At 36.4% G+C, this 25,026-nt stretch overlaps 1 protein-coding gene across 5 annotated transcripts in view; it reads right to left on the reverse strand.

Moving 5' to 3' along the window:
• Window positions 1-25,026, reverse strand: part of LOC149533775 (Plasma-membrane choline transporter family protein) — an 87,023-nt gene that overhangs the window by 37,180 nt on the left and 24,817 nt on the right. For all 5 annotated transcript variants that reach the window (XM_089803636.1, XM_089803640.1, XM_089803638.1 and 2 more), the window contains one exon: window positions 14,365-14,840. In XM_089803636.1, coding sequence (XP_089659762.1) covers window positions 14,365-14,840 — 476 coding nt within the window. The remainder of the gene's footprint in view (window positions 1-14,364; window positions 14,841-25,026) is intronic.

Raw genomic sequence — 25,026 nt, forward strand, 5'->3', positions numbered from 1 at the left:
CGATTGGTGTCTCAAATCAATGTTTCCAACCTTGGCATCAGATTGGAGGACATTTACAGAGAGTTGCAACATATATATTGGAGATTTTTTCGGCATTAACACACGGGCTACATTTCATTACCAAGTTCTCTCTAATGATTTTCTAATAATAATTCAGAATATCAAAGTTGATATTTGTATAAATTGTGAATTCTTTGATTTAATAAAGGTTTGCACGCCAATAGTTTGGTCTAATGCCTATGAATCCTATTCAACAATTCAAACTTTATATATGTTGTCAGTATGTTTCTTTGTATGACAGCATAATGAAGTAATGTCATTTATTTAGAATGACAAGTGTTCAACAAAGTTACTTTGCAAAGGGTTCATGTTTTATAACAAGATTTGGCACAAGAAAGGTCATGAAATTCAGTTTAGACTTTGCAGGCCAATTGTTTGTGATGGCTAAAAACTTTGTACGTCACTAACTACAAATTACAAAATTGTGGCTTTAGGCAACATTTCATGCGATTTTTCTCTCCCCTTAGCAATAGGGGAGGCTCCCTTCTTACAGTAGATGGCTTCAATAGGAACTTAAAATTACAAAAAGGATGGTTCTCTTAATCAATTCTTCTTTTTTCAGAAATGATTTGCAAGCAACTACAACTTTCCAACTTAATAAAAAATGTCTTATTGCTATGATAATACTGATGTCCCTAGAATTGACGTAATAACAACACTAGGGGGCAGCGATTTACTTCTTTATATTTTGTCAAACAAAAACAAAAACCCAAAGTCTCTTGCACTTGTCTCGAATGAGGATTCAAGTAGAACAACTAGTAAGGCACAAAGTCTCTTACTCGATACTCTCAAATTCAATAAAATACTTACAACTGAAGCCCAAAGTCTTCAACTCTAAGTGATTATAGCCACCTACTATATTACAATTTTTTCTCCTGCAACACACAGTCTCAAAAAGTTCAAATTGGCTCTGAATGCAATAGGCAGCTCAAAGCCTACACAATTAAATTCAAATCCCTCTTGAGCAAATATCCAAAACTCACAATCAATATCAAGAACATGTCATCACACAACACCTTGAATCAACACAAAGTTTGAAAGAAAGTTGTCTCTTTTATTGAAAGCAACCTGATTTACATCCAAGCATAATTAGAGTGCACGATACAAATTGGCAAAAATTTCTTGCCTTACCAAAATATGATTTTTACAATGAATTCCCTCTTCTATATAGGAAAATAGGAGAGAGAAAGATGGAGGAAAAAGAGAAAATTTTCAACCACCTTGACTTATTCACTAACAAACTTCTAACTAACTAATTTGACTTATTCAAAGTTGCATGGCTAATGCGATTGCAAATTGATTACATGTTACAACTTTGCACGTGATACTATCACATGCAACTACATCTTGTTATTTCATCACATGTAATGTGTCAATTACAAATAATATTCTAAGTAGCTTATGTTGGATGGATATTTTGCAACCAACAATTAGGATAAAACTCAATCACAAAATAGGTAGACCAGCCACAGTATGTGAGACAGAGTCTCTTCTATCTTTAAGGGAAGGCTCCCCCTTCTCACCGTTCCTTGGATCAACTCAAGGTAAGCAAGATATTGAGAGATTTTGAAAGGGTATTACCAATATTCTTTCTCCTTAACTTTCAGAAAAGAATCCACTTACCCGCAGAGCGAGTAATAGGCAAGATGAAATGTCTAACTACACTTCTATCTAAAGTTGTAAATGGTGATATTGATAAACCAATACTAACTCAAAGGCCAGCTGAAGGTGTACCAGTTTGGTTGTAAGTTCGGTCTTAATCTATGCTATAAGACTAACTTTCACTAATGGGGCGCAAAGACTTCCAAAAGTAAAGAATTCCAACTATTTATGTAAATGAAGAAGGTGATACAAACTACAATCAAAGCTCCATATATCACCACAAAGCTTCTTTAATTGATGCAAATCCGACTCTTTATGCTCAATTACTAAAAACACAAAAACACATGAATCAAAGATAAATGCAAATCACAGTGAAAGCTTCCAACTTGCACTAATCACAATTGCACTCAAGCAAAGTTCAACTCTAATCCAGGTGGATCTAGAGAACTTGAAAAATTTACTGTCTCAAAATCTCTCAAATTTAGCATGCGTACAAAGAGCTCTAAAAATTGAACCTGGTGCAATTTGAATGGGTGAAAAAGGAGCTCCTGTGCAAAAGTTATGTTTGGTCAAAGTTCAGGTCAAACAAGCAAAACATGGGTTGACCAAAAAGGCAAAATTTGACCATCTCAAAAGTGGTCAACAATGGGTTTCAAATTAAAGTGCTCATCCAGAGCTTTTCAATGGCATTTGTTTTGTCAGAAAAAGTGTTTGTATGTGGAAGTTATGACAGTTTGAATTTTGACATAAAAGCATAGTAATGATGACATCAGCATGACACCAGCATTCGGGTCAGCTTGATGGCATGGCATTAACATGGACCAGTAGCAGGTTGACATGTGTCAACTAGGCAAGTAGAATAGTGTCACATGGCACTAGATGGCAATCTGGTCGTGTTTGTTAAAAGAGTTTGTTTCAAGGGGTTCGAACCCTCATCCTCTCTCTTCCAAGAAAGCATGGATATTGCTAGGCCAAAAGTGGCATTTGGAATATAATTTGGCCATTATTTATTTGAATGCATAAATACTGCTCACAACTTATTCAAAAAACAAACGAATGTGCAAGGCTCGAGCCATCCCACATTCTACAAGGCAAATAACATTGAGAGCCTAATTAATGGCATTCATAACAAACTTTTTCAAAGTTTGTTTAACCTATAACAAACTCTCCATCGCTAAGCCCGAATGCTATGGTGATGAGTGGTTTTAAATGCCAAGCATTACTTGGGGGATTACCAAGTATGGTATTTGATATTATTAGGTTTGCTGGTTGTATTTGCATGGTTTATAACTATGCAAGTTAGAAAGGAGGGTTTATAATTGTTAATTTGTTATGGTAAAATGGGAAAATGGTTATTATGTGGTTATCTGGTTTTACACCAAATAGGAATAAGTTTTATGTGTAAAAGGGGAGTTGTTCTTCTTTAGAAGACAATTAGTCCTTGTGAGGGTTAGTCTTGGAGAATTTCTTGAGAGAGATTTTTTGTAAAGGAATAAATTTTCCTTGTGAGAGTATTTGTAAGCATGAAGGCATTGTGTATTGTGTTCAAGTGCATAGGAGAGACTGTGAATGCTCGAAGCTTGGATTCTGTAACAAAGTGTTCTGCTTGGTATAATTAATAGAGCAGTCCCCCGATTGAGAAGCGGACCCAGAGACGTAGTCCTACCCAGACGAACTCCATATCAAATTGCTTGTGTCTCTTTATGCTCTTTCTTATTCTCTCATCCATTTAAGCTTCTTTTATTATTATTCTCTTCCATGTACATTAAACACATTATTTAATTAAGTGTTTAAGCATGATTCTTCTTGTAATTTCAACAGCTTAAAATACATACCACACAATTACTGCCTGGATTACGGATTAAATCTGTATTTGGATTAAAGTTATAGAACTTGTAAATCCTAGTTTATAGATCAAGCTCCAATTGTTTCTTTGTATTCAGAGTTCACTTTTTTTTCAAAATAGTACTACACAATCAAAATTATGTTTGCATGATTTCTCTAGAGCTTTCTTGCATACAATAAAAGATGATCTTTAAAATGAGAGAATACAATTTTATATAGGCAAAGAAGTTGAGAGAAAAGTGGAGGATGTGGGAGCAACTCAACCAACTTTTACCTTTTCTAACTAAACGAGAGAAATTATTGGATGACTTGTCATAAGGACATGTAAATCGAATTACATGTAATTACACAATTTCATGCAATACATCCTCTCCAATCTACAAACATGAAAAAGGAAAGAAAGCAAAAAACGGAAAAGGTTGAAACAACCCTAAGAATTGTTCTCAAGTGCCTTGAACTTGATGATGACATCACATGTTGTAGGAAGATCTGAGATTTCCATTATCTTTACTATAACGTCTATTCGGATTGTATCGGCATATGCTGATTTTACAACTTTACAATTTGCCGCAAGAGAATCCTGTAGGTGCTTTGCTAATGATTTGTACAAAGTGAACCTATTCATTGTGCGTGATCCAAACTCTTCAGAATCTAGATCAGCATTAACTCTAAATGTATATTCAGAAGTTATCTCCTCCATTGTAACCAAGTTGTCATGTTCAGTGAGAACTTGACATCCCATTTGTTCCAGATTACACATGATCTTCGTTTCAATAGATTGACAAACTTCTAAGGATTCTTGCAACTTTGCTATAAGTTTCCTTAGTGTCTCTTGTAACCCATGAATTGTTGGCATCTGTAGAACATTTCGCAAGATGGAACAACTTCACATGCAACCATGGCATCCAAATCACAACTGGCGATTACATCAAAATCACGCAACTTCTTTCAAGTTGACAACTTCTTGATTCAAAGATGCAATTAGGTCATGCAACATCTCTTCAATATCTCTGATACGTTCAAGAACTTTGACCGCATCTTTGATAGCCTGAACTCCTTTAGAGAGAACTTTCCCAAACCAAGTCTTTTTCGCTTCAATCCTTTGTTTCTCCTGAGGTGTTTGAGATGTAGTGAGTGCATGTTGTGAAGATTGTTGTTGAATGACCTCATTTAGGCGAGCAACCTCTTCCTTGAGTTGATTCTTCTTCTCTCATACCTCATGATTGCTCTTCAATACATTAGCAAGTGCATCTTGAGCATCATGTAGACAACCCAGACGTGATTGCTTACCAAGTTCAATTTTGGTGAACTTGAAATCCGAATGGTTAAGTTCTTTGATTGGCTTGTCCACCAATAAATCAACAACCTCTACAAACATAGTCTTTTCAGAATCCACTACGATCCTTGAAACAATCTTGTCTTTCAAAGATTTAGATTTAGTTTTCTTGATAGGAAGATTATCTAGGGGTAGCACAACCTTCCTTCTCTTCATAGTAATCTTGCCCAACAATGCAAGCAAACTAAAACCTTCATTTGATGAAACAAGGACAGTGGCAACCATAGACATTGATCCTGATTGTATTTCCGTTATGATCGAACACACTTCAATTTGCACAATTGAATTCATGGGTGCCTGGTGAGAAGATTCTATCATGAACAATTCGAAACCACTCATTGAAGACCTTTTATGAGAGTTGGGGAACCTTCAAACACAGTTCCCAATTTCTCACAATGTTCAACTATGAGAATAGGAGTTGTTGAAGAGATAGGAAGTGCCAATGTGTCTTCTTCCAAGGCAGGGATGGTAAGTGTAAAAAAAAGTGGAGAATGAATCCACATCGTTGTTTATAACACCCAAAAAAAGTGTTTCCTGAATGGATGGACCTTGACTGTTTGTCGGTCACGAAGGGGAAATGGTCATAAACTCCCCTTCCTCTTAGTCCTCCTCATCAAGTTCTTCCCTAGATTCCTCCTCAAATTCTTGAGCTTGCACAAGTGCTTGAGAAGGTTCTTGAGATGATTTAGACCCCTTTCCGCCTTTCAACTTGAACTTGAGAGGTTTAGAGGAAGACGCACCATCTTTATTTAAAATTCCCACCCGAGATGTTCTTCCAACTAGTCCAAAACTACCACAATCTACCCCGAGCTTAGGATGCACCCTCTTGAGACCTTTGATCTTTAACCATTTGTTGGTATTTTCCAAGATAGAAACACCTTCTTTATGTTGCCAATGTATGGGAAAAGGGCACCACTTGTCGAAACCAGCCTGATGATATTTTGGATCAAGAATGTTGCCATTATCTTCAATTTGAAGATTGGGCCGAATTTCAAGCATGTAAAGATCAATGATCTGCTGCAATGTGAGCCTGTTGTAATCCATCTTCATTATATCCAGCTTTGTGTATAAATCAATCCGTATTCTTCTATATGATGACCATGGGTGAATGCTCTTTTGATCATTGAGTGCATTCCTTGGTAATCAAAATCATACCTAGCTTTGAACTTCTTGAATGTCATAAGCTGAAGTTTTGCCTCCATATTTTTCACCTTGTAGACTGAATTGATCATATACTAACCAATCACCAAGGGCTTAGTTGTAACGATACAAAATCCTGGCCTATGTTGAGTATTATGATATGACTGTACTTTCATGAGTAGTTTGTCCAACTCCATCATTATGATTCTGTCAATAGCATACCTTGGTAAGGTATATGGATCCCCTTTGAAATACCCAACTCTCACATATGTGAAAGTTGGAATTTGTAGAACAATGCAACCATATTGATTTACCTTATCTCAAGCTTCATCTGACACTCTTCTGATTACCAATTCTTTATCAAATAAACATTGGAAATGTCAAAAAAATGCATCTTGAACTCTCCTATAGTGATATTTGCTATGTGTCGAGGCAATTTGATCATAGTAGTCCAAATAGGAACTTGAAGCCGACCTCCTTTGATTGAAAGCCCTAAGAAAGATCAATGTAAACCAAATATGAGTTCATGTGAAATGGTGTTGACTTTCCCACATTGAGCAATTGTTCACATAGTGCAGTACTAATAAGATGTCCCCAGAAGATAGGTTCTTCATTATCAAAGATTTGAAATGTAAACTTGTACATCCATGGCTCAAAATCACCAGATTCCTTGAGGCCACATACTCTACAAGGAGAGTAATCAAATCCTTACATTCAGGTTTGAAGTTAATCTATGAATGGTTTTGGGCCATCTTGTAAAGTTGTTTCTTCTGACTTCCAACCAATATGCATTCACGTACCTTTGATAATCTGGTTTATTATTGTTCCATATCTCCAGAGACATTTCTTTTAACAGATCCACAAACTTTGCACTTTGAGGAACTTGAAAGATCTGTTCAATAACCTCTAGGTTTAGGCTAATAATGACCTTACCATCTTCATCCTTGATTGTTTTAGTCTTTGGACTGAAATGTCATGCACATCCTAAGAAAAATTCTAGTTCCAATGCAGCCATAGGGAAAGTTGACATCAAATGAAAGTAACTTTTCTTGATGCATCTCATTTCTTGGTTTGAAGGAGCTTTGACCCTTTGTAGGAAATCAACCCTATCAACATGCCCAATCTCTGTGTCAGAAACATGATCTAGAGGAGCCAAGACGTGAGATGGAGATGCATGAGCTAACTCTTTGTCATATAGATACTTCATCTTTCCTTTGGTCTTTGTGGATGAGGGTGTGTCTTGTGCTACAACATAAAACTTCCAAAATGTGAACACATCATCAAAGGATATTGATTCCATAAAGATGTTGATTCTTGACTAGCAACAATGGATCTATAAGGGACAAAATGCTTGGATTATTGATTAGATACTCAAAGATCTTATGCAATGGCTTAGAATGGAAATGATAGGCATATGTAAAGGGCTTAAATGAGATGGAATGCATGCGGGTAAAGATGGGCTTTTATGTAAATGCTTTGGGAGGTGTAGGCTAGGCACATGGGAATGCGTGCAAATGATAGCTTTTAGCTTTTAAAGAGTGACCTTTAACCAAAATCGAGTTCTCCGAATGTAATTACATGTAAAGTGATTTATGTGTAATAGTTGTTTTTTATGCGAACATGCAATCAAGTTCGGAGGATGGAAATGTATGTAAGTGGGAATGAAAGATGAAATTACATGTAAATGAGATGGAGAATGAGAAGACATGTAAACACATGGAGAATGAGATGTAACGTGTTTGGCATGCGTTGATGAATATGGAGCACTTGCATGAAAAGATGAAAATTGTGATGAAGTGAAATGATCTCACGTTCTTGGGAAAGAACTTGTAACTTGTTCGAAAAGAAGGAAAACAAAACAGCAAGCAAACAACCAATGAAAATAAACACAGAGCAAAAACATACCATTGGCCTTTGACTCAAACATGTCAAAATCAAGTTGCTCTCTTATGCAAATTCGAATTTGGAATTTGGGGAAATTCCAAACACTCAAAAATGGAAGTTCTCATCTTATTTAAAGAAAATTTGCACTTTTGATCGCACATCTTTGGACAAATGTTTAAAGATGAACGAAAAGATGCAAAGAAATAGCAAGGGATTGAAAACTTCAACTTACTTGGTGATCAAAGAGCCAAATGTGGAGGACTGATAGTTTAGAAGAATGTTTCACCTCCAATTTTGAATCTACAACCAGCTATCTTGACCTCTTCAACACTTGCAAATGGTGGCTTCTCATGGGCAATAAATGAGGCGTTTTTGGATATGGATGCCAAAAACATGCTTTTTGATTACCAATATGCAAGAAGTTTTCCGCAGATACCATGTATTTGGGCATTTTTTACCAAAAACATGATCTCAATATGCAATGACATGAATCATTTTTGGCGTTGGATGGAAAAAACGTGATCACCAAATGTAAGATCATGCATCCAAAGGTCAAAATGACTCCTCTCCATACTCCAAATCTGGGTGTTTCTTGGGTAAAACGTGGTCTCAATAACAATGAAAAGTAACATTTTTTGCAAGAAATAATATCACCAAATGCATGAAGACATATTGAAATGCAAAAACACCTTCATGTGGATTATTTTCATGAATTAAAATGAAGAAATCTAGAGTTTATCACCAAAAATGTGCCCTTGATATGCATGAAGATGGACGTCTTTGCCCTCTTTTGCAAAATCGTGGACTTAAGATGCATTTGCATATGATGGAAAGTCCAAATGCACTCTTAGAAAACTTAAGAATTTTGGATACTAGATTTACATCTCCCTGTTTCTTTTGACAAGTATATTCTTTCTCATTGCTTGGAGAACCGTTTTCAGAAGTTACTAAGACCAAATTGTCTCCTTTATCTAACATTGCTTCACACTCCCCTAGTCCTTTTGATGTGACAGTTTTCACATCTTCCTCTGTTTCAATTTCTGGACCCTTCTTATAGCTTTTTCATCTCTGATAGGCGTGTCCACATCTATCTCCAAAATTCCCAAAAGAGAGCAGAATATTCTTGTAAACCAGAAGTAATATCTACTACTTTAATATGCAGAGCATTCTCAATAGTGTAAGAATTCTGGTACTTATGTGCAACTATAGAACATCACGCAATATCACTTCTTTGTCAGCAGAGATACAATGTCACTGAATATTTCAAAAGTTCTTCTACAATCGTAACTTTATGGTCAACAACTTATCAACCTGAATGAAACATGCATGTATCTGGACAAATGGAGCCTCACTAAAGCCTTTGATCATGTAATAGCTTTTGCATACTATATACTGATGAAATTCTATGGCTGCAATTTCCCAAGGTACAAAATAACTGTCTGAGAATTCAGACCATTGAGATTTTCCTGTTCTTACAGAGCCACCAAAGCTTAGGAAACTCGTACTTTATGCAAGCAATTGTTGGACTCCATACCAGAACAATTTCTCAAAAATGTGAAATCAAATGGAAGTAACAAAAATTTCATCATGAATTTTCTATAGAGCATCTAGGACTTTCCTTGATGCAATTTTCCCAAGTGGCATCAAGTTTCAATTTATCTGCATGTGCTGAGAGGAGTGTATCCTCGCTGTTGAAGGCAATGATTCTTATATTGATGCCGTGTAAGGAACCCCGTGAATCCACCTACCTCTGCAATCACTTGTCGGTCCACTTCATAGTCGAATTCCAAACTAAAAACACGTCAGATAAAATTAATATTTTGTATGAGCTAGCAACCTACTACCGTTGAGAATTTATTCCAACGTTTCTCTCCTCCGACCAAAACTCAGACGATGGATATAGCTATCAAGGAATTTTTTTTCCTTGTAACAGTTGTTGATATCCCGGGCGTCAGGTGTCGCTCTATAAACTGAGTCTCCTACAACAATGAGATACGACTGGTTATGAGTCTTGAACCCAAACCGTCAATGGAGTTTTACGATAAAACCATGGTAATCTCTTTTGCTATATGTATTGAGATGTAATTGGCATAATCATCAGCTCACGGTGATGCTCACAAACTATCGCTTCTCTATGCTTGACTGTCATGGCAGTACCCACATAGTACGGGTCACAAACCTATTAAATAACATGCTCTAATGAATCAACACTACTGCCCATCAAACACCACCAGGACTTATCATTACTCAGAATCACCCAATTGCTACCACAAGTTCAAATTTTATTTTTTTTTGGAACCATCCACTACACCTAGCTTTTGCGTAGAATGAGGTATTTGCAGGTATCCGGAAGGTGTTGGTTTTAATCCTCAAAAGCTCTTGATTAAGAGGAACGCTTAGTCGTTACTGACAGACGCTTAATGGCTCTTGCCCAACCTCTTTACTTCCTAGCCCCACGGTAGACTTCAATGATTTTGTGAGAAGACTACATTCCAAACAATATTTATACAATGGGCTTCGTACTACTTGAGAATTAGGTTGTCCATCTACGTTTTGCCATTGCCCCACAAGTTGTTTCTTTCTAAGCTAGTTCTGATAGCACTCGTGGATTTTTTTCAAGAGATCACAAAATTCCTACAAGTCTCAATCCCATTATCAAGCACACATATGGCCCAAGCGGGCCTCTGCTACAACCTGTTAAGATTTACTCCCTTAATGGTGAATCCGTCTATAGTTTGTTCACTTCCGTCTAAAGTCTATAGATGCTAATTACCCACCATTTCAATTATGAACCAATGTTGCAATTGACAACAGCGTCACTAGAATGACAACAGGAAATGGTCATTCCTCGACTACACTTTGTCTGCCAAAAGATTTAGTGGTCATACTTGTAGTCCTCCCAAAATGAATCCTCCACTCCCGAATATGTCTTCGAGACAAGGAAGATCTCTCTCATCAAATAGATCTCTCTTGAACCTTAGGAGCCATTTTACCAAATTCCAGCAACGATCGACCTATACCTCTAGAATAGGATCAAGTTTCGAGTTTTGGAAACTAGACCAACATCCTCTAAGTGCTCGAATATTTGAAAATCGACCCAAAAAACATATATTTATTAAATCTCTACATTATTTGAAAATCTTTATTTAGGAACCTTCGCTTTGCACAAAAAATCCGTTACGAAAACCACTCTACTTGAAGATATTGATGAAAGCTTCTCCTCCTGTGCGGCACAACTACCACATCTAAAATTTATTCCAATTGTAATTTTTCTGCGGTAACTTCAAGGCAAAATCAGAGGTGTGATATAGGTACTATAATATGCGGACAAGTATTGACCAAAGTGTGCTCAATCACTCTAACTAAATAGATTATAAATAGTCGAGCCGATGGATTTTGAATCACTCTAAATAAATTATCAATGGTCGAGCCCAATGGATTTTGAAATTGATGTTTCTATACACTTTTGCTTCTGATATACCCCTGAGAGCTGTAAATACATATTAATTCCTTTGAAATTTGTAACTTTATTACTAATAAAGCCTAACTATACCCAACAGGAGGGCAGGTTCATGGCTTTGATACCAATGAAATATCCCAAATCGGATATTTACTCAATTTCCCTTTTTTGCAGTATATTCAGGACTGACCTTGCAGATGTATTACAAAAACAATCATAACCAATAGAACCTCCAACAGATATTTATCCAGCTTCTTCTTGAATATAATATTCAAACTCAAACATAGACAAATGTAATACAATACAACAATAAAACTAGAAGATTCTTCACAAGAAAATATCCTGTTCTTTCCAAAATAACATTCAAGATTCGAGCATATAACAATGCGTTACAAATCAGTAATATAAAAAAAACCAGCAAACTCTTATAACTCCTTAAAATATGTTATTGCATGATACAACAGCAATACAATAACCAGCACTAACAAATCCAATCTTAAATATAGTTTAATTGTCAGATTGGAATACTAGAATAAGAACTTGTAAGCGCATATGAAACACCTGAATTGATGTTTCGCAGGACAATGTGTTTGCGTCCACTGTCTGTCAGCACGAGGGGCTACGTCCTCATACTAGCTGAAAGCTAAAGCATTCTAAATAAATCTCACAAGAGAGAAAATTGAAACTAAATCATAAATCAAGCATGCCCAAATGAATGAGTCTCATCTCCTTCTATCTTCACAACTGTGACTCTTCGACTCCCTTCCTGGCCTTTCGTCTTATCTCTCTTTGTCCTTTTTGCCCACTTCGTAATATTAAATTGACCTTTTATATTTTGAGACCACGCTCTCCAAGTCAATTTTAATATTATATATAATATGCCCTTAATATTTCTAATGTCCCAAAAAGGGGACATTACACCTTGATCTTGGTCAAGTAATTCAAGGTGTAGGTCGGGCTAGTAAATTCACCAATGCTTAAAAGCAACAAAGCATTGAGAAGGGAAGCAACAAAGGAAGATAAACATATTTAAGTATTTAAATGTATAAATGAGGGTAATCCTCTGAATGTATTTGTAATTTTACCAAATCTGAAGGAATACCCTCAAGATCTAAACTCTGTAATAAACTGGGGAACACCCCTATTAATATTTTGTAAACTTTTTTGAGTGGACATTCGTCCTTGAGCAACACTAGATATTTTCTTTTCCGTTCTTTCCTACCAGTGCCCATTTTGAACGGAGGTAATGTATTAAATTCCAAAAATTAATAAAATTATTATGGCCTTGGCCTTTTACCAATCAAAAAATAAAATAAAAAATAAACTCATATTCAGCAGTGAGTTCACTTCTCATTTTCAAGCATTAAAAATTAGAATGTATCAATTGACCACCTTCATAACATTCAAATTTATAATGATACATGTGATTTTCAAAAAGCGATTTTGATTTCGCGTATCTAGGGTATAATAGCTTGATAGTTTATTGTCTTAAAATTGCATCACTATGTAATTTTCCATTTAGCCTAGCCCCATTTTAGCAAGTTTGGGCTCCTGCATTGATTTTTGATACTCCTGCCCCTATTTTGCTTTTCATTCCAGTATCCCCTCTTCAATTGAGACCCCGGGGCCAAATTTCTTCAATTTTGGGGGTAATAGGCCTACCTAGTCAGCCCATCCCCTGGAATAGGTCAACCTGGTTGGTTAATTCCGTGATGTTCCCTCCAGAATTTGAACTGGAGGCTTGTCTCAAAAATTGAGCAGGAAATTCAGTCAGCGATCAACATTCAAGATCCAAGTCAACGGCAAGCATCCAAGGCATTTCCAAGATTATCTTCTCCATTGTAGCAAGCTTCTCTCCCAAGAAGGCCGAGTACAGATCACAATGAAGAAAGAAGATAATCTCCATCCATTCAAGCACTCAAGTCTTCAAGACTCATTTCACCCTACTTATATTAAGAATTGTGGTAAACTACAACAATCACTATGCAAGGCACATCTCTGATCTTTCATGTTTTCCTTTTAGGTTTTTGGTGTAAAGTCAAGATATTGCATCAATATTCATGATCACATTCAAAGAAGCATTTGCGTTGCTAAGTTATAAGACACTTTCATATTTCAGATCTAGCATGTGCTCTATGTGCACGCTTGTCCTTATTTCATTTCAATTTCAAGGAGGATTCCAAACCGGGCTTTGACTGAGACAAACCCCTCTCTACACAACAATTTCCATCTTTTTTTTTTGTGCAGGAACAGGTGACGCCAGTTTTGTGATTTGGGATGCATGAGAGTCTGAGTATAGTCTACAACTGAAATCGTCAAAAATTACAAGGAACAGACCAACCCAATCAACCTAGTCCCTCCAAAACAACTTCAAATTGAATCCACAGGTTAGTTGCAATTTCTGGTTTTGTTTCTGACATCAAAATCTGTCTATCAGGCTTCTGCTAGTCTGTGTGCACAAAAAGTCAATTCATTTCCTTCATTTAATCATAGACCTTACATCTTCCTATCAATTATCCTCTTTTTCACTTTCCATTTAGTGAATGATCATGATACCCATTCAGCGCTTGAGCCCTTCCAAGCCTGGTGGGTCATCTTCCTTCCGAATGTGAGATAGGAAATAAAATCCCAATCAACCATCATCCACATTTTCTTGTGTTACAGATAGATAATCAAAAACTTCAATACAAACTACTTTTGCCTTCATCTCATAAAAAGAGTAATGAATATGAAGATAAAACAATTACAGAGCTACAAAATACTAGATAATATTTGTTAATTTCATATCTCGTACAAAAGGCTCAGGCCAATATCCTAGGGATGGCAATTTGGAAGCAAACATAGAGGACATTCTTGTAAGCTAATGCTGTTTTCAAGATATAAAGGACAAAAGTCACTTTTTCCATTTTAACTTCTATTGGAAGTCTAGATTAATTATGAAGGCTCGAATAATCTTTGGATATTATGTCGTGTAATCTTATGAGAGCAAATGGTAAATAGTTCAAACAATGCAGAGAGCTAGTTTGTAAAAAATCACCTGTCCATAACTGACATTACATACAGAAAATGTAGAGCTGCTGCTATGGCAAATGCAACTCCCCAGAATATCCCACTGTCCCAAAAACAGAACACACTTATAACCGCAAGATATGTGGTTAAACTATACACAGAAATTTTTGTTATCTGGTTTGCTCGGGTGCAAAGAAGTGACAGCCACGCCCATGCAAACACAGTACCAATTCCCCCTGCCAAACCATACAAAGGCCAATATTTTTCTGTTCGACCTTCTTCATTCTGATTGAAATACTTATGAGTGAACCTGTTAAACTCGATCCTCCCATTCTTCTGAAATCTATTGTCTCCAAGCACAAAAAGAACAAAACCCAAGGCAGCCAAGTGTACAATAAATACAAATAACCAGAATACATCTCTCCAACATCTTGTGGGTTCAGGAACCCTTGCAAGAGGGGGAGGAGTTATGCTTCCCTCAACACTGTCACTATGCTGGCCCTCCTGTACAAGGCAGAAAAAGACAGTAAAAAGTTAATGAATGGAAAAACATTGTCTTATACATATTTTGACACTAAAACTAAAAAAAACTGAATTAAAACCATTTGAAATTCAAAAATTATTAGACTGATGTTCTAAGCAGTGTTCTGGCAGTCAGTTGAAAACTTATCATTGCACTGAACCAAATTCAACACCCATTAGACCCCACAATTAAATAGTGATTTAAAGTTTAATTTATAAAATGGAATTAAGTATCCTCTCTGCACAATTCAAAATTATGATTTTCAATCAAACAAAAAAAATTATAATCGAAGACGCTAAAGCTCGAGAATAATAAATATTAATCAACTTTTTATAGCTGTAAAACTCCCTTGTTTGGAACTCAGAAACTCCAACATTTCATGAATCTCTTTGAAATCATATTTCCAATAAAGGAACCTAACCTCCATTATTAAGTGATGGTACTGAAAAGATTAACCTAGTTTAAAATTCAGGCAATAAATAGGAAAAGAAAGACTGTACACTTCAACAATGATTTAGGAAAAAGTGAAGAGAATTCAATATACCTGTGAAACCGAACAGTCTAGGGAATCAAGAATACTATTACAAATGCGACTCAGATGGTATAAAAGAATACCATCAAATCCATAAGTAGATACAAGACAACCAGAAAGACAGGTGAGAATGAAAATAAAGAAAGGAAAAGAGACCAAGCAATCAGAAACTATAACATCATGGGTGCTGATTACAACAGAATGCATATCAATAGAGCATTATTAAAACAGAGCAAAAACTAACTATTACAGAAAGTTGAGTTCATCTTAAGATATGCCCCTAAAACAAGTTTTAAGAATATATAGGATTCCTTGACAGGGAAGTCAATTCATGTACTATGAAGGAAATTGCCCTCAACAATTTCATAACTACAACTTATGATCATGTTAATGCTGTCTAGTCACCAAGTAGTGGGAATAACATGGTGGACAAATCTGGCTAATCTGTACATTTTATTTTTGTCTCACATTGATCCTTTTCATGACAATGAAAGGCCAGTAGGGTATGCTATTTTTCTTAAATTATTAGATGTTACTACAATACATATTGTCCAGAATCATAACACCCACCGCTAGCTGAAACAAGGATTAAAAGGTTGAATTCAACAAGAGTTTTTCAATGCTTCAGAATTAATATTATGATTCGAAGGACTACGATAGACTTTATTCTACTAAACTCTTGCTAAGAAGCTTAACATGGCATGTACTCTCTCAGTCACAACTTTATTTAGATGTATTGTGATGGAAACAGAAATATAGATGATTGTTGAGAAATGTTCTTTAAAAGTAGTTTGGCACTCCTCAGAAAAATTATGTTTGATGTCAATCTCAAGAGCAAGAGATGCACAAGTAACTTTAGTTTGAACCCACTCAAATGTTGAACCTTCTTCACATTGAGTTTTGATCGTCATTATTAGTTAAAGTAGTAAGTACTAAGACCATTAGTTTCTCTTTACATGTTCTGACTTCTCTTGTGTTAACTATATTTATATTGCAGATGGACATTTGAATAATTATGCTTTGGTTCCTGCTGAACTCTACTTTGCTCAGTTACTGAAAGTAACTGCATATCTCTGCTCAGTTCTCCATGGCGAGGACTCTGGCATTGTGAAATCTTTAAAGCTGGTCAAGGATTTTTAATAGCTGAAAGGAAACTAGTTATTTATGTAAGAAATGCTTAACAACCAGCACTTGAAAACCCTAAAACCAGCTAAAGGAAAAAGGGAAAAATTGCGAGGCAGAAGATAATGACATAGAAGACAGATGAAAGAGTCCAATGCCAAACCTCAAATTAATGGAGGGCATAATGGAGTATTTCAGAAAGGTAGGTACAGTGGTACAAATTGCTGCCAAAAAAGGTCTTGGAAAGAATCACACTATCTTAAGAAAAAATTTCAACCACCATAAAGTGATGATAAGAAATTTATAAGCTGATCTTAAACAGTATGAGCAGCTGTAACAAATTGTGCAATTGCTTGTTGTCGGGTATAGTGCTATGTGTTGTCTGAAATGTTGTTAATGTTAATCATGTCGTTGGTCGTTAGCGTGGCCGAGGGGCACATAGTTATGGCCGCGATGGTTCACGTCACACCCACTCGGAGGTTATATGTACACTCCCTCGGATGGAAGATGGCATCATTAGCATTATCATTTTCATTGGTATCATTGTTGTTCACTTGATGTAAACTTTGATTGATATTAATGAAATACACGGTGGTTCTCTAATGTTGCCTTCCATTTACTTATATATGTTATAACTCTTATTCAATAGCGTGCATTAAACTATCTTTACCATAGGAAGTAAACATCTGGTGTCATTGCCAAGGATCGAACCTAGGTCACCTACATGATAGATAGGGATACTCACCACTATACTACAACAATCACCTTCAATGGGTATACTCGACTCCAATGGTGTTGAACTCCACAACGATTTCGTCCTTTGACCTAATCCACACACCAGTGAGCATGACACCCATGATAGTCACACCTTTGGCAATAGAGATACTTTCAGCACCTTCCGTGAAGTTATTTCTGCACCCCCGCCAAGTGTGTTAGCATTAATGTTGATGATACTACATTTTGGGAGTATCCTAAGCATTGGAGAGTATTGATATGTTGCATTCATGACTGTGTTTGTCAATGATGTCAACATAGCATTGTTTCTGTGAAGACTGGCAGAGTAGCAGACAAAGATCTTGATGGTATGGACAATGGTTTGATTGTCTGGTCATGCGCAGTTATGGACATGTACAGCACAGTGTCGTGGTGACATGGTTAAGTGCGCAAAGCCTGAGTCGAAAACGTACGGAAGTTGTACCTTATTTATAGAGAGCAGTTCAAACACTGAGTATTGGGAAAGCAATTCCTAATGTTTGTTGGCTATCTTTCATCTGAGATGTAATGAAGAGATGCGTAGTCAGGAAGTGACAAAGGACAGTCAGATGATGACATCAGAAAGTGCGCAAGCCTTAGTATCGCACGTGTGAAGTTTTGTATAGACTGTGAGCCGACAGTGATATTGTAATTGTAATTAATTAGTTATTTTATTTTAATTAATTGGGAAAGCCTCAAGGCCAACTCAAGGAATTATTATGAAGATGTGGTATAAAGGAAAGATGCTTTCCTTGATTGTAAAAGTGTATTCGTGTATCTATTGTTATAAGAAGTGCAAAGTGTGAAAAGGAGCAGAGTGCTTACTGAATACGTGTAAGCAATCCAAGGGATTATCGGATGCGCAGTTCATGATCTGGTTACTAGATCTGAAGGAGCAGAGGTTCGGTTGACAGGACAGAAACAAAGTAAGTACAATTCAATTCTATTATTTTGCAAGGAATAATACAGAGATCATTTGAATAGTGGGTTCATTGGTCTTGCCCTTGAAGTTGTTTGGGCAGTGGGTCCAACTGTCTTCCACAACTCCTAACAAGGTTGGAATCTCCTAACAGGGATCCAAAGTCTCCTAACAGGGACTCATATGTACTAAATGTTGTAGCAGCCTCCTAACAGGGTCTATCCTCTAACAAGGAAAATTTATATTAGTACATCATCTTGTGGGTACCATTCCCACTGGGGTTTTCCCTCTGATCAAGGGTTTCCCTAGTTAACATATCTGGTGTTATTGTGTATGAGTATCTTGTTGTGGCTTCAGTTTATATTACTCATATGGTTAACATTGTTTAAAGTTGTTATTTGTGATATTAGTTGGATAACTGATTCACCCCCCCCCCCCCAGTTTTATCAATGAACTATATATTCTAACAATTGGTATCAGAGCATCAAGTCCTTGAAGGATAAGCTTAACAACTTTGGGAGATCAATGGCGAGTCTTTTTAGAAAGCATAGTCCTAGATTTGAAGGGGCCAACTATGACAGTTGGAAGGAGAAGATGAAGACTCGTCTGTTATGCATGGGTTCAGGATATTGGATCTTGACGAAGAGTGAGAAGACAATCTTTGGAGAAGACAAGCTTGAAGGTTGCAGTGAAGAAGAAAGAGATCTATTCATGTGTAACATGAGAGCAAGAGAAGCTCTATTAACAGCTCTTCCTGAGAATGAATACAGTCAGGTAAAGTCACTTGCAACATCTCATGAAATTTGGAAAGCATTAGAATTTAATTTTGAAGGTGATGATCATGCAAAGAGAATGAGATTACAAAATTGGATGTGTATTTCAAGATGCTAGAATGATGGAAGATGAATCTGTAAGAAGTTATATTGGCAGAATATCAAAAATGGTTGCAGGAATTCAGTCTCATGGTGGAACCAAAGAAGATGATGAAGTCGTATGGAAGATCTTGAAAAGTTTGACACCACCATTCAAGCTCAGAGCTTGGATGATTCAGCTAGTAATGCCTTGCACTAAGGATTTCACAAGGGAAACATTACTCGGAAGATTAGAATCAGCAGAAGCAAATCTGAGACAGTTTGGAGAACTTGCAAGAGTCGAAATAGCTTTCAGTGCCCTAAACATTTGACCTAATTTGACAAGAAGTGCAAAGCACCTGTGGAGATTTTGCTGGCAGCAGCAGAACTGATGAAGACAAGAAAATTGAGGAAGGAATAGCCCTTTTGGTGAGAAAAGAAAAAGATGGTAAGAAAATCTGTAAATGTTGGACTTGTAATGAATTTGGTCATTATGCATCTAAATGTCCTAAAAGAGAGAAAAAGTATAAGAGAAGGTTTAACCCTAGAAGAGATAGAGATAGAAATTGTTTGTATGCAAATGAAGATGAAGAATCTAATGAGAAAGGTCAAAGTGAAGTGATGATGAACTAGAATCTGTGGCTATCAAGGAAGATGATCTTGATAGAGAAATTAGAGAAGAAAGAGCTCTAGTTACCCAAGTAAAAAAGAAGTCTGATTGGATAATTGGCAGTGGTTGTTCACATCACATGACTCGTGATATGAATAAGTTTATTAAGTTCAAGAATCATGATGGAGGAAATGTTAGAGTTGGTGGCAATGCAGCCTGTCATATAATAGGAATTGGATCCATTACTCTTGATGGTAAAACTAACACTGATGATGTCTATTTTGTTGATGGATTGAAGAATAACCTGTTGAGTGTTGGACAGTTGGTGGACAAAGGTTATCAGTTGCAATTTACTGAAAAGACCTGCATTATCAAAGACAGAGATGGTAAGATGATAGGAACTAGCACTAGATCCAGAGGTAATGTATTTCAATTGAATCCTTCTGAGATGGCATGTTTGGTAGCTAAAGTGAATAACAATTGGTTATGGCATAGAAGATTCTATCACATAAACTTTGATAATATTGTGAAGGTTAGTAGCACTTTTGCAATCAGAGACTTGCCTAAGATTATTAAGCCTACTAATGTTGTGTGTAAGGAATAAATTTTGGCTAAGCAAAAGAAAGTATCATTCCCTAGCAAAAAGTTCACTACCACACAGAAGCTGGAGATCATTGACACATATCTGAGTGGTCCTTCTAGAACAAGAGGATTCTATGGTGAAAGGTATTTTATAATTTTTGTTGATGATTTCACTAGAATGGTGTGGGTAGCATTTCTTAAAGAGAAATCTGAAGCTTTTGAGAAGTTTAAGATATTTAAGAATAGAATTGAGAACGAATCTAGTGTGAAGATTAAGTGTTTGAGATCTGATAGAAGAGGAGAATTCACCTCTAGAGAATGTAACATATTTTGTGAAGAAAAAGGAATCAAAAGACAGCTATCTACACCTAGAACACCTGAGCAAAATGGGATCACTAAGAGAAGAAATAAGTCTATAGCAAAAGCAGGTAGAATGATGTTTCTAAGACATTCTGGAGAGAAGCAGTTAATACAGCAATATATACTCTTAATAGAGTACAGACCAGAAAAGGTATGGACAAGACATCTTATGAACTATGGTTTGGACATTCACCGTCAGTCAAATATTTCAAAATATTTGGGCGCAAATGTTATATTAAGAAAGATGATGACATTGGTAAGTTTGATCCAAGAAGTGATGAAGGTATGTTTCTTGGCTATTCATTGAAAAGTAAGGCTTATAGATGTTTCAACTATAGAACTAAGACAACAGTTGAATGCGCAAATGTAAGGATTGATGAGAAGCTTAGACCCAAAGAAAAGATGGTAGATTATAATTCAGATGAAGAAGAGGATAACTCTGGAATTGTTGGACAAAATGCTGAAGTTTTGTTTAAGACTAACAATGACTTGCAGAATGATGTGCTAACTTTTGAGCATAGAGGAGAACAGAGTTCTGAACCTAGAGAAGCTATGAGAGTCGAGATGTCAACTCCTACCCCTAACAGGAATTTGACAAAGAATCACCCTCCTGAGCAATAATTGGAAGTAAAGACAAAGGTGTAATGACAAGGAACAGAGTAAATGAGGAGATATGTTTGATATCTCAAGTTGAACCCAAGTGCGTAGATGAAGCAGTCAAAGATAATCATTGGATCAAAGCAATAAAGGAAGAATTGGATCAGATAGTAAAGAATGATACATGGGAGTTAGTTCCTAGACCAAAAAACAAGAATGTGATAGGAACAAAATGGGTTTTCAAGAATAAGATGAATGAGCAAGGAGAAGTTGTGAGAAACAAGGCCAGACTTGTTTGTAAAGGTTATTCACAACAAGAAGGCAGTGATTATGAGGAAACATATGCACCAATAGCAAGAATGGAAGCAGTAAGGATGTTCCTGGCTTATGCAGTGAACAAGAAATTTGAAGTTTATCAAATAGATGTTAAATCAGCCTTTCTAAATGGAGAACTAGAAGAAGAGGTTTATATTGAACAGCATGAAGGTTTTCCTTTATCAAAAGACAAAGACATGGCATGCAGATTGAAGAAAGCTCTTTATGGTCTGAAGCAAGCACCAAGAACCTGATATGCGAGGTTAGACAATTACTTGGCAAAGCTTGGATTTGCTAAAGGTACGGCAGACAGTAACTTTTATCTGAAAGAAATTGAAGATGGGTTGTCGATTATTGTAATTTTGTTGATGACATCATTTTTCGAGGTAATGATGAAGCTAGTGGTAAATTTGTTGAGGAGATGAAGAATGCATTTGAAATGAGCATGATAGGAGAAATGAAATTTTTCCCAAGATTGCAGATTGTGCAAAATAATGATGGTATATTCATTTCACAAGCTAAGTACCTAAAAGATTTGTTGAAAAGGTTTGGTTTGGAAGGTTGCAAACTTGTTGGTAAACCCATGATAACTGGTCATAAGTTTCCAGCAAAGATGAGACACTTGCAGTAGAACAGAAGAAGTATAGATCAATGATTGGAGGTTTGCAGTATCTGACTCACACCAGACCAAATACAATAAATGCAGTTGGAATTGTAGCTAGATTTCAAGATGATCCTAATGAATATCATTTTGCAGCAGTAAAGAGAATATTCAGATATCTGAAAGGGACATATGATATGGAATTTGGTATGTGAGATCAAATGATTTCACACTTTGTGCATTTACTGATGTTGATTAGGCAGGCAATATGGATGACAGAAAGAGCACCAGTGGTGGAGCATTTTTTCTTGGAGGCAAATTGGTTTCTTGGTTAAGCAAGAAGCAAGATTGCATTTCATAGAGCACTATTGAGGCAAAGCATGTTGTAGCAACAAACAACTGTAATCAAGTTATGTGGATGAAGCATATGTTGAAGGATATCAAAATTGAGATTGAAGAACATGATATCATTTACTGTGATAGCACAAGTACACTGAGTATGTCTAAGAATCTTGTATTGCATTCTAAGACAAAGCATATATCTATTAAGTATCATCTATTGAGAGAAAAAGTAGTAGAAAAGTAGATTAGATTGGAGCATGCAAGTACTAAGGATCAGATTACAGATATCTTTACGAAGCCTTTGCCTAAAGATACTTTTGAGTAGTTAAGAGGTATGCTTGGGGTTATGCCCCTACCTACTTCTGAGTAGATGATGCAGAAAGTGCATCAGTCCAGTGGTACACAGCACTATTATTTGACTGGACTGAACGATGATGCTTCCAGTATGGGGGAGTATCTAGTATGCACTAAGTCGTTGAGGACTCTTGGTATTTGGTATTTGGTATTGAACAATGTCTTTCGACACTCAAGCTAGTTGATGATTTGGAGCAGCTGATTAACAATTGGTATTGAGATTGACACCTTTGACATTGATGTCAATGGGGGAGAATATGCATGAAAAACATCTCCTAAGGCATGGGGGAGAGTATGTATGAGAAGAACTCCTAAGTAATGGGGGAGTGATATTTCTTTAGAGAGATTTAGGAAGATTCATGTAATGTGCATCTGATGTATTGTGAATTGTTTAGTGTGAAGTAAACAATTGATGTCTAAGAAGAAGGAATATGCACCTGTTGTTTTGAGAGTATTTTTAGCGTGTGAACAACTGATGTTGGTCAGCAGCAGCAACAAAACATTGTTTGGTATTCTTGGAACTTAGATGTTTTTCATCTATGTCACCATCAATACCAAAGGGGGAGATTGTTAGCATGAATGTTGATGATACTACATTGTGAGAGTATCCGGAGTATTGGAGAGTATTGATATGTTGCATTCATGACTGTGTTTGTCATTGATGTCAACATAGCATTGTTTCTATGAAGGCTGGGAGAATAGCAAACAAAGATCTTGATTGTACGGACAATGGTTTGATTGTTTGGTAATGCGTAGTTATGGACATGTACAGCACAATGTCCTGATGATGTGGCTAAGTGTGCAAAGCCTAAGTCGAAGACATACGGGAGCTGTACCTGATTTACAGAGAGCAGTTCAGAGACAGAGTATCGGGAAAGCAATTCTTGATGTTTGTTGGCTATCTTTCATTTGAGATGTAATGAAGAGATGCACAATCAGGCAATGATAAAGGACAATCAAATGATGACGTCAACGAGTGCGCAAGCCTTAGTATCGCACATATGAAGTTTTGTATAGACTATGAGCCGACAATGCTATTGCAATTGTAAATAATTATCTTATTTTAATTAATTGGGAAAGCCTCGAGGCCAACTCAAGGAATTATTATGAAGATGTGATATAAAGGAAAGATGTTTTCCTTGATTGTAAAAGTGTGTTTGTGTATCTATTGTTGTAAGAAGTGCGAAGTGCGAAAAGGAGCAGAGTGCTTACTCAATGCATGTAAGCGATCAGTTCGTGATCTGGTTACAAGATCTGAAGGAGTAGAGGTCTAGTTGACAGGACAGAGACAAAGGAAGGAAGTACAATTCAATTCTATTATTCTGCAAGGAATAATACAGAGATCATTTGGACAATGGGTTCATTGGTCTTGCCCTTAAAGTTGTTTGGGCAATGGGTCCAGTTGTCTTCCACAACTCCTAACAGGGATTCAAAGTCTCCTAACAGGGACTCATATGTACTGAATGTTGTCACAGACTCCCAACAGGGTCAATCCTCTAACAAAGAATATTTATATTAGTACATCATCTTGTGGTAACCATCCCCGCCGCGGTTTTCCCTCTGATCAAGAGTTTTCCTAGTTAACATATCTAGTGCTATTGTGTATGAGTATCTTGTTGTGGTTTCAGATTATATTACTCATATGGTTAAGATTGTTTAAAGTTGTTATTTGTGATATTAGTTGGATAACTAATTCACCCCCCCCCCCTCCCAAATATATCAGTGGACCATTTATTCTAACAAAGTGCGTTTCAATGGCACCACCACCTTTAGTGTAATTGGCTATACCTATAGTGCCACAAGAGGTTGGCGAGAGTGAACAGGTATCCTTTCTTGTATTCTAAAATTTTCATCAACTCTCACATTTGCACTCTTAACAATAGTTTTTGGTCTTTGATTAAAACATCTATATGCTTTGCTTTTCAATGAATATCCAAGAAACATTCCTTCATCACTTCTAGAATCAAACTTTCCAATATCATCATCTCTCTTTATATAGCATTTACTTCCAAAGATTCTAAAGTACTTCACAGTAGGTGCATGTCCAAACCAAAGTTCATCGGGGGTCTTACTAATGCCTTATCTGATCTGCACTCTATTCATAGTATAAACTATTGCATTTACTGCTTCTCTCCAAAAGATATGTGATACATTGTTTTCCAATATCATTGCTTTTGATGCTTCAGTCACTGATTTGTTTCTCCTTTCTGCTTTCCCATTCTGCTCAGG

Source organism: Cupressus sempervirens, chromosome 10 (genome assembly GCF_028749045.1).
Source record: "Cupressus sempervirens isolate cs-2001-9-10 chromosome 10, ASM2874904v1, whole genome shotgun sequence".
Classification (NCBI taxonomy): domain Eukaryota; kingdom Viridiplantae; phylum Streptophyta; class Pinopsida; order Cupressales; family Cupressaceae; genus Cupressus; species Cupressus sempervirens.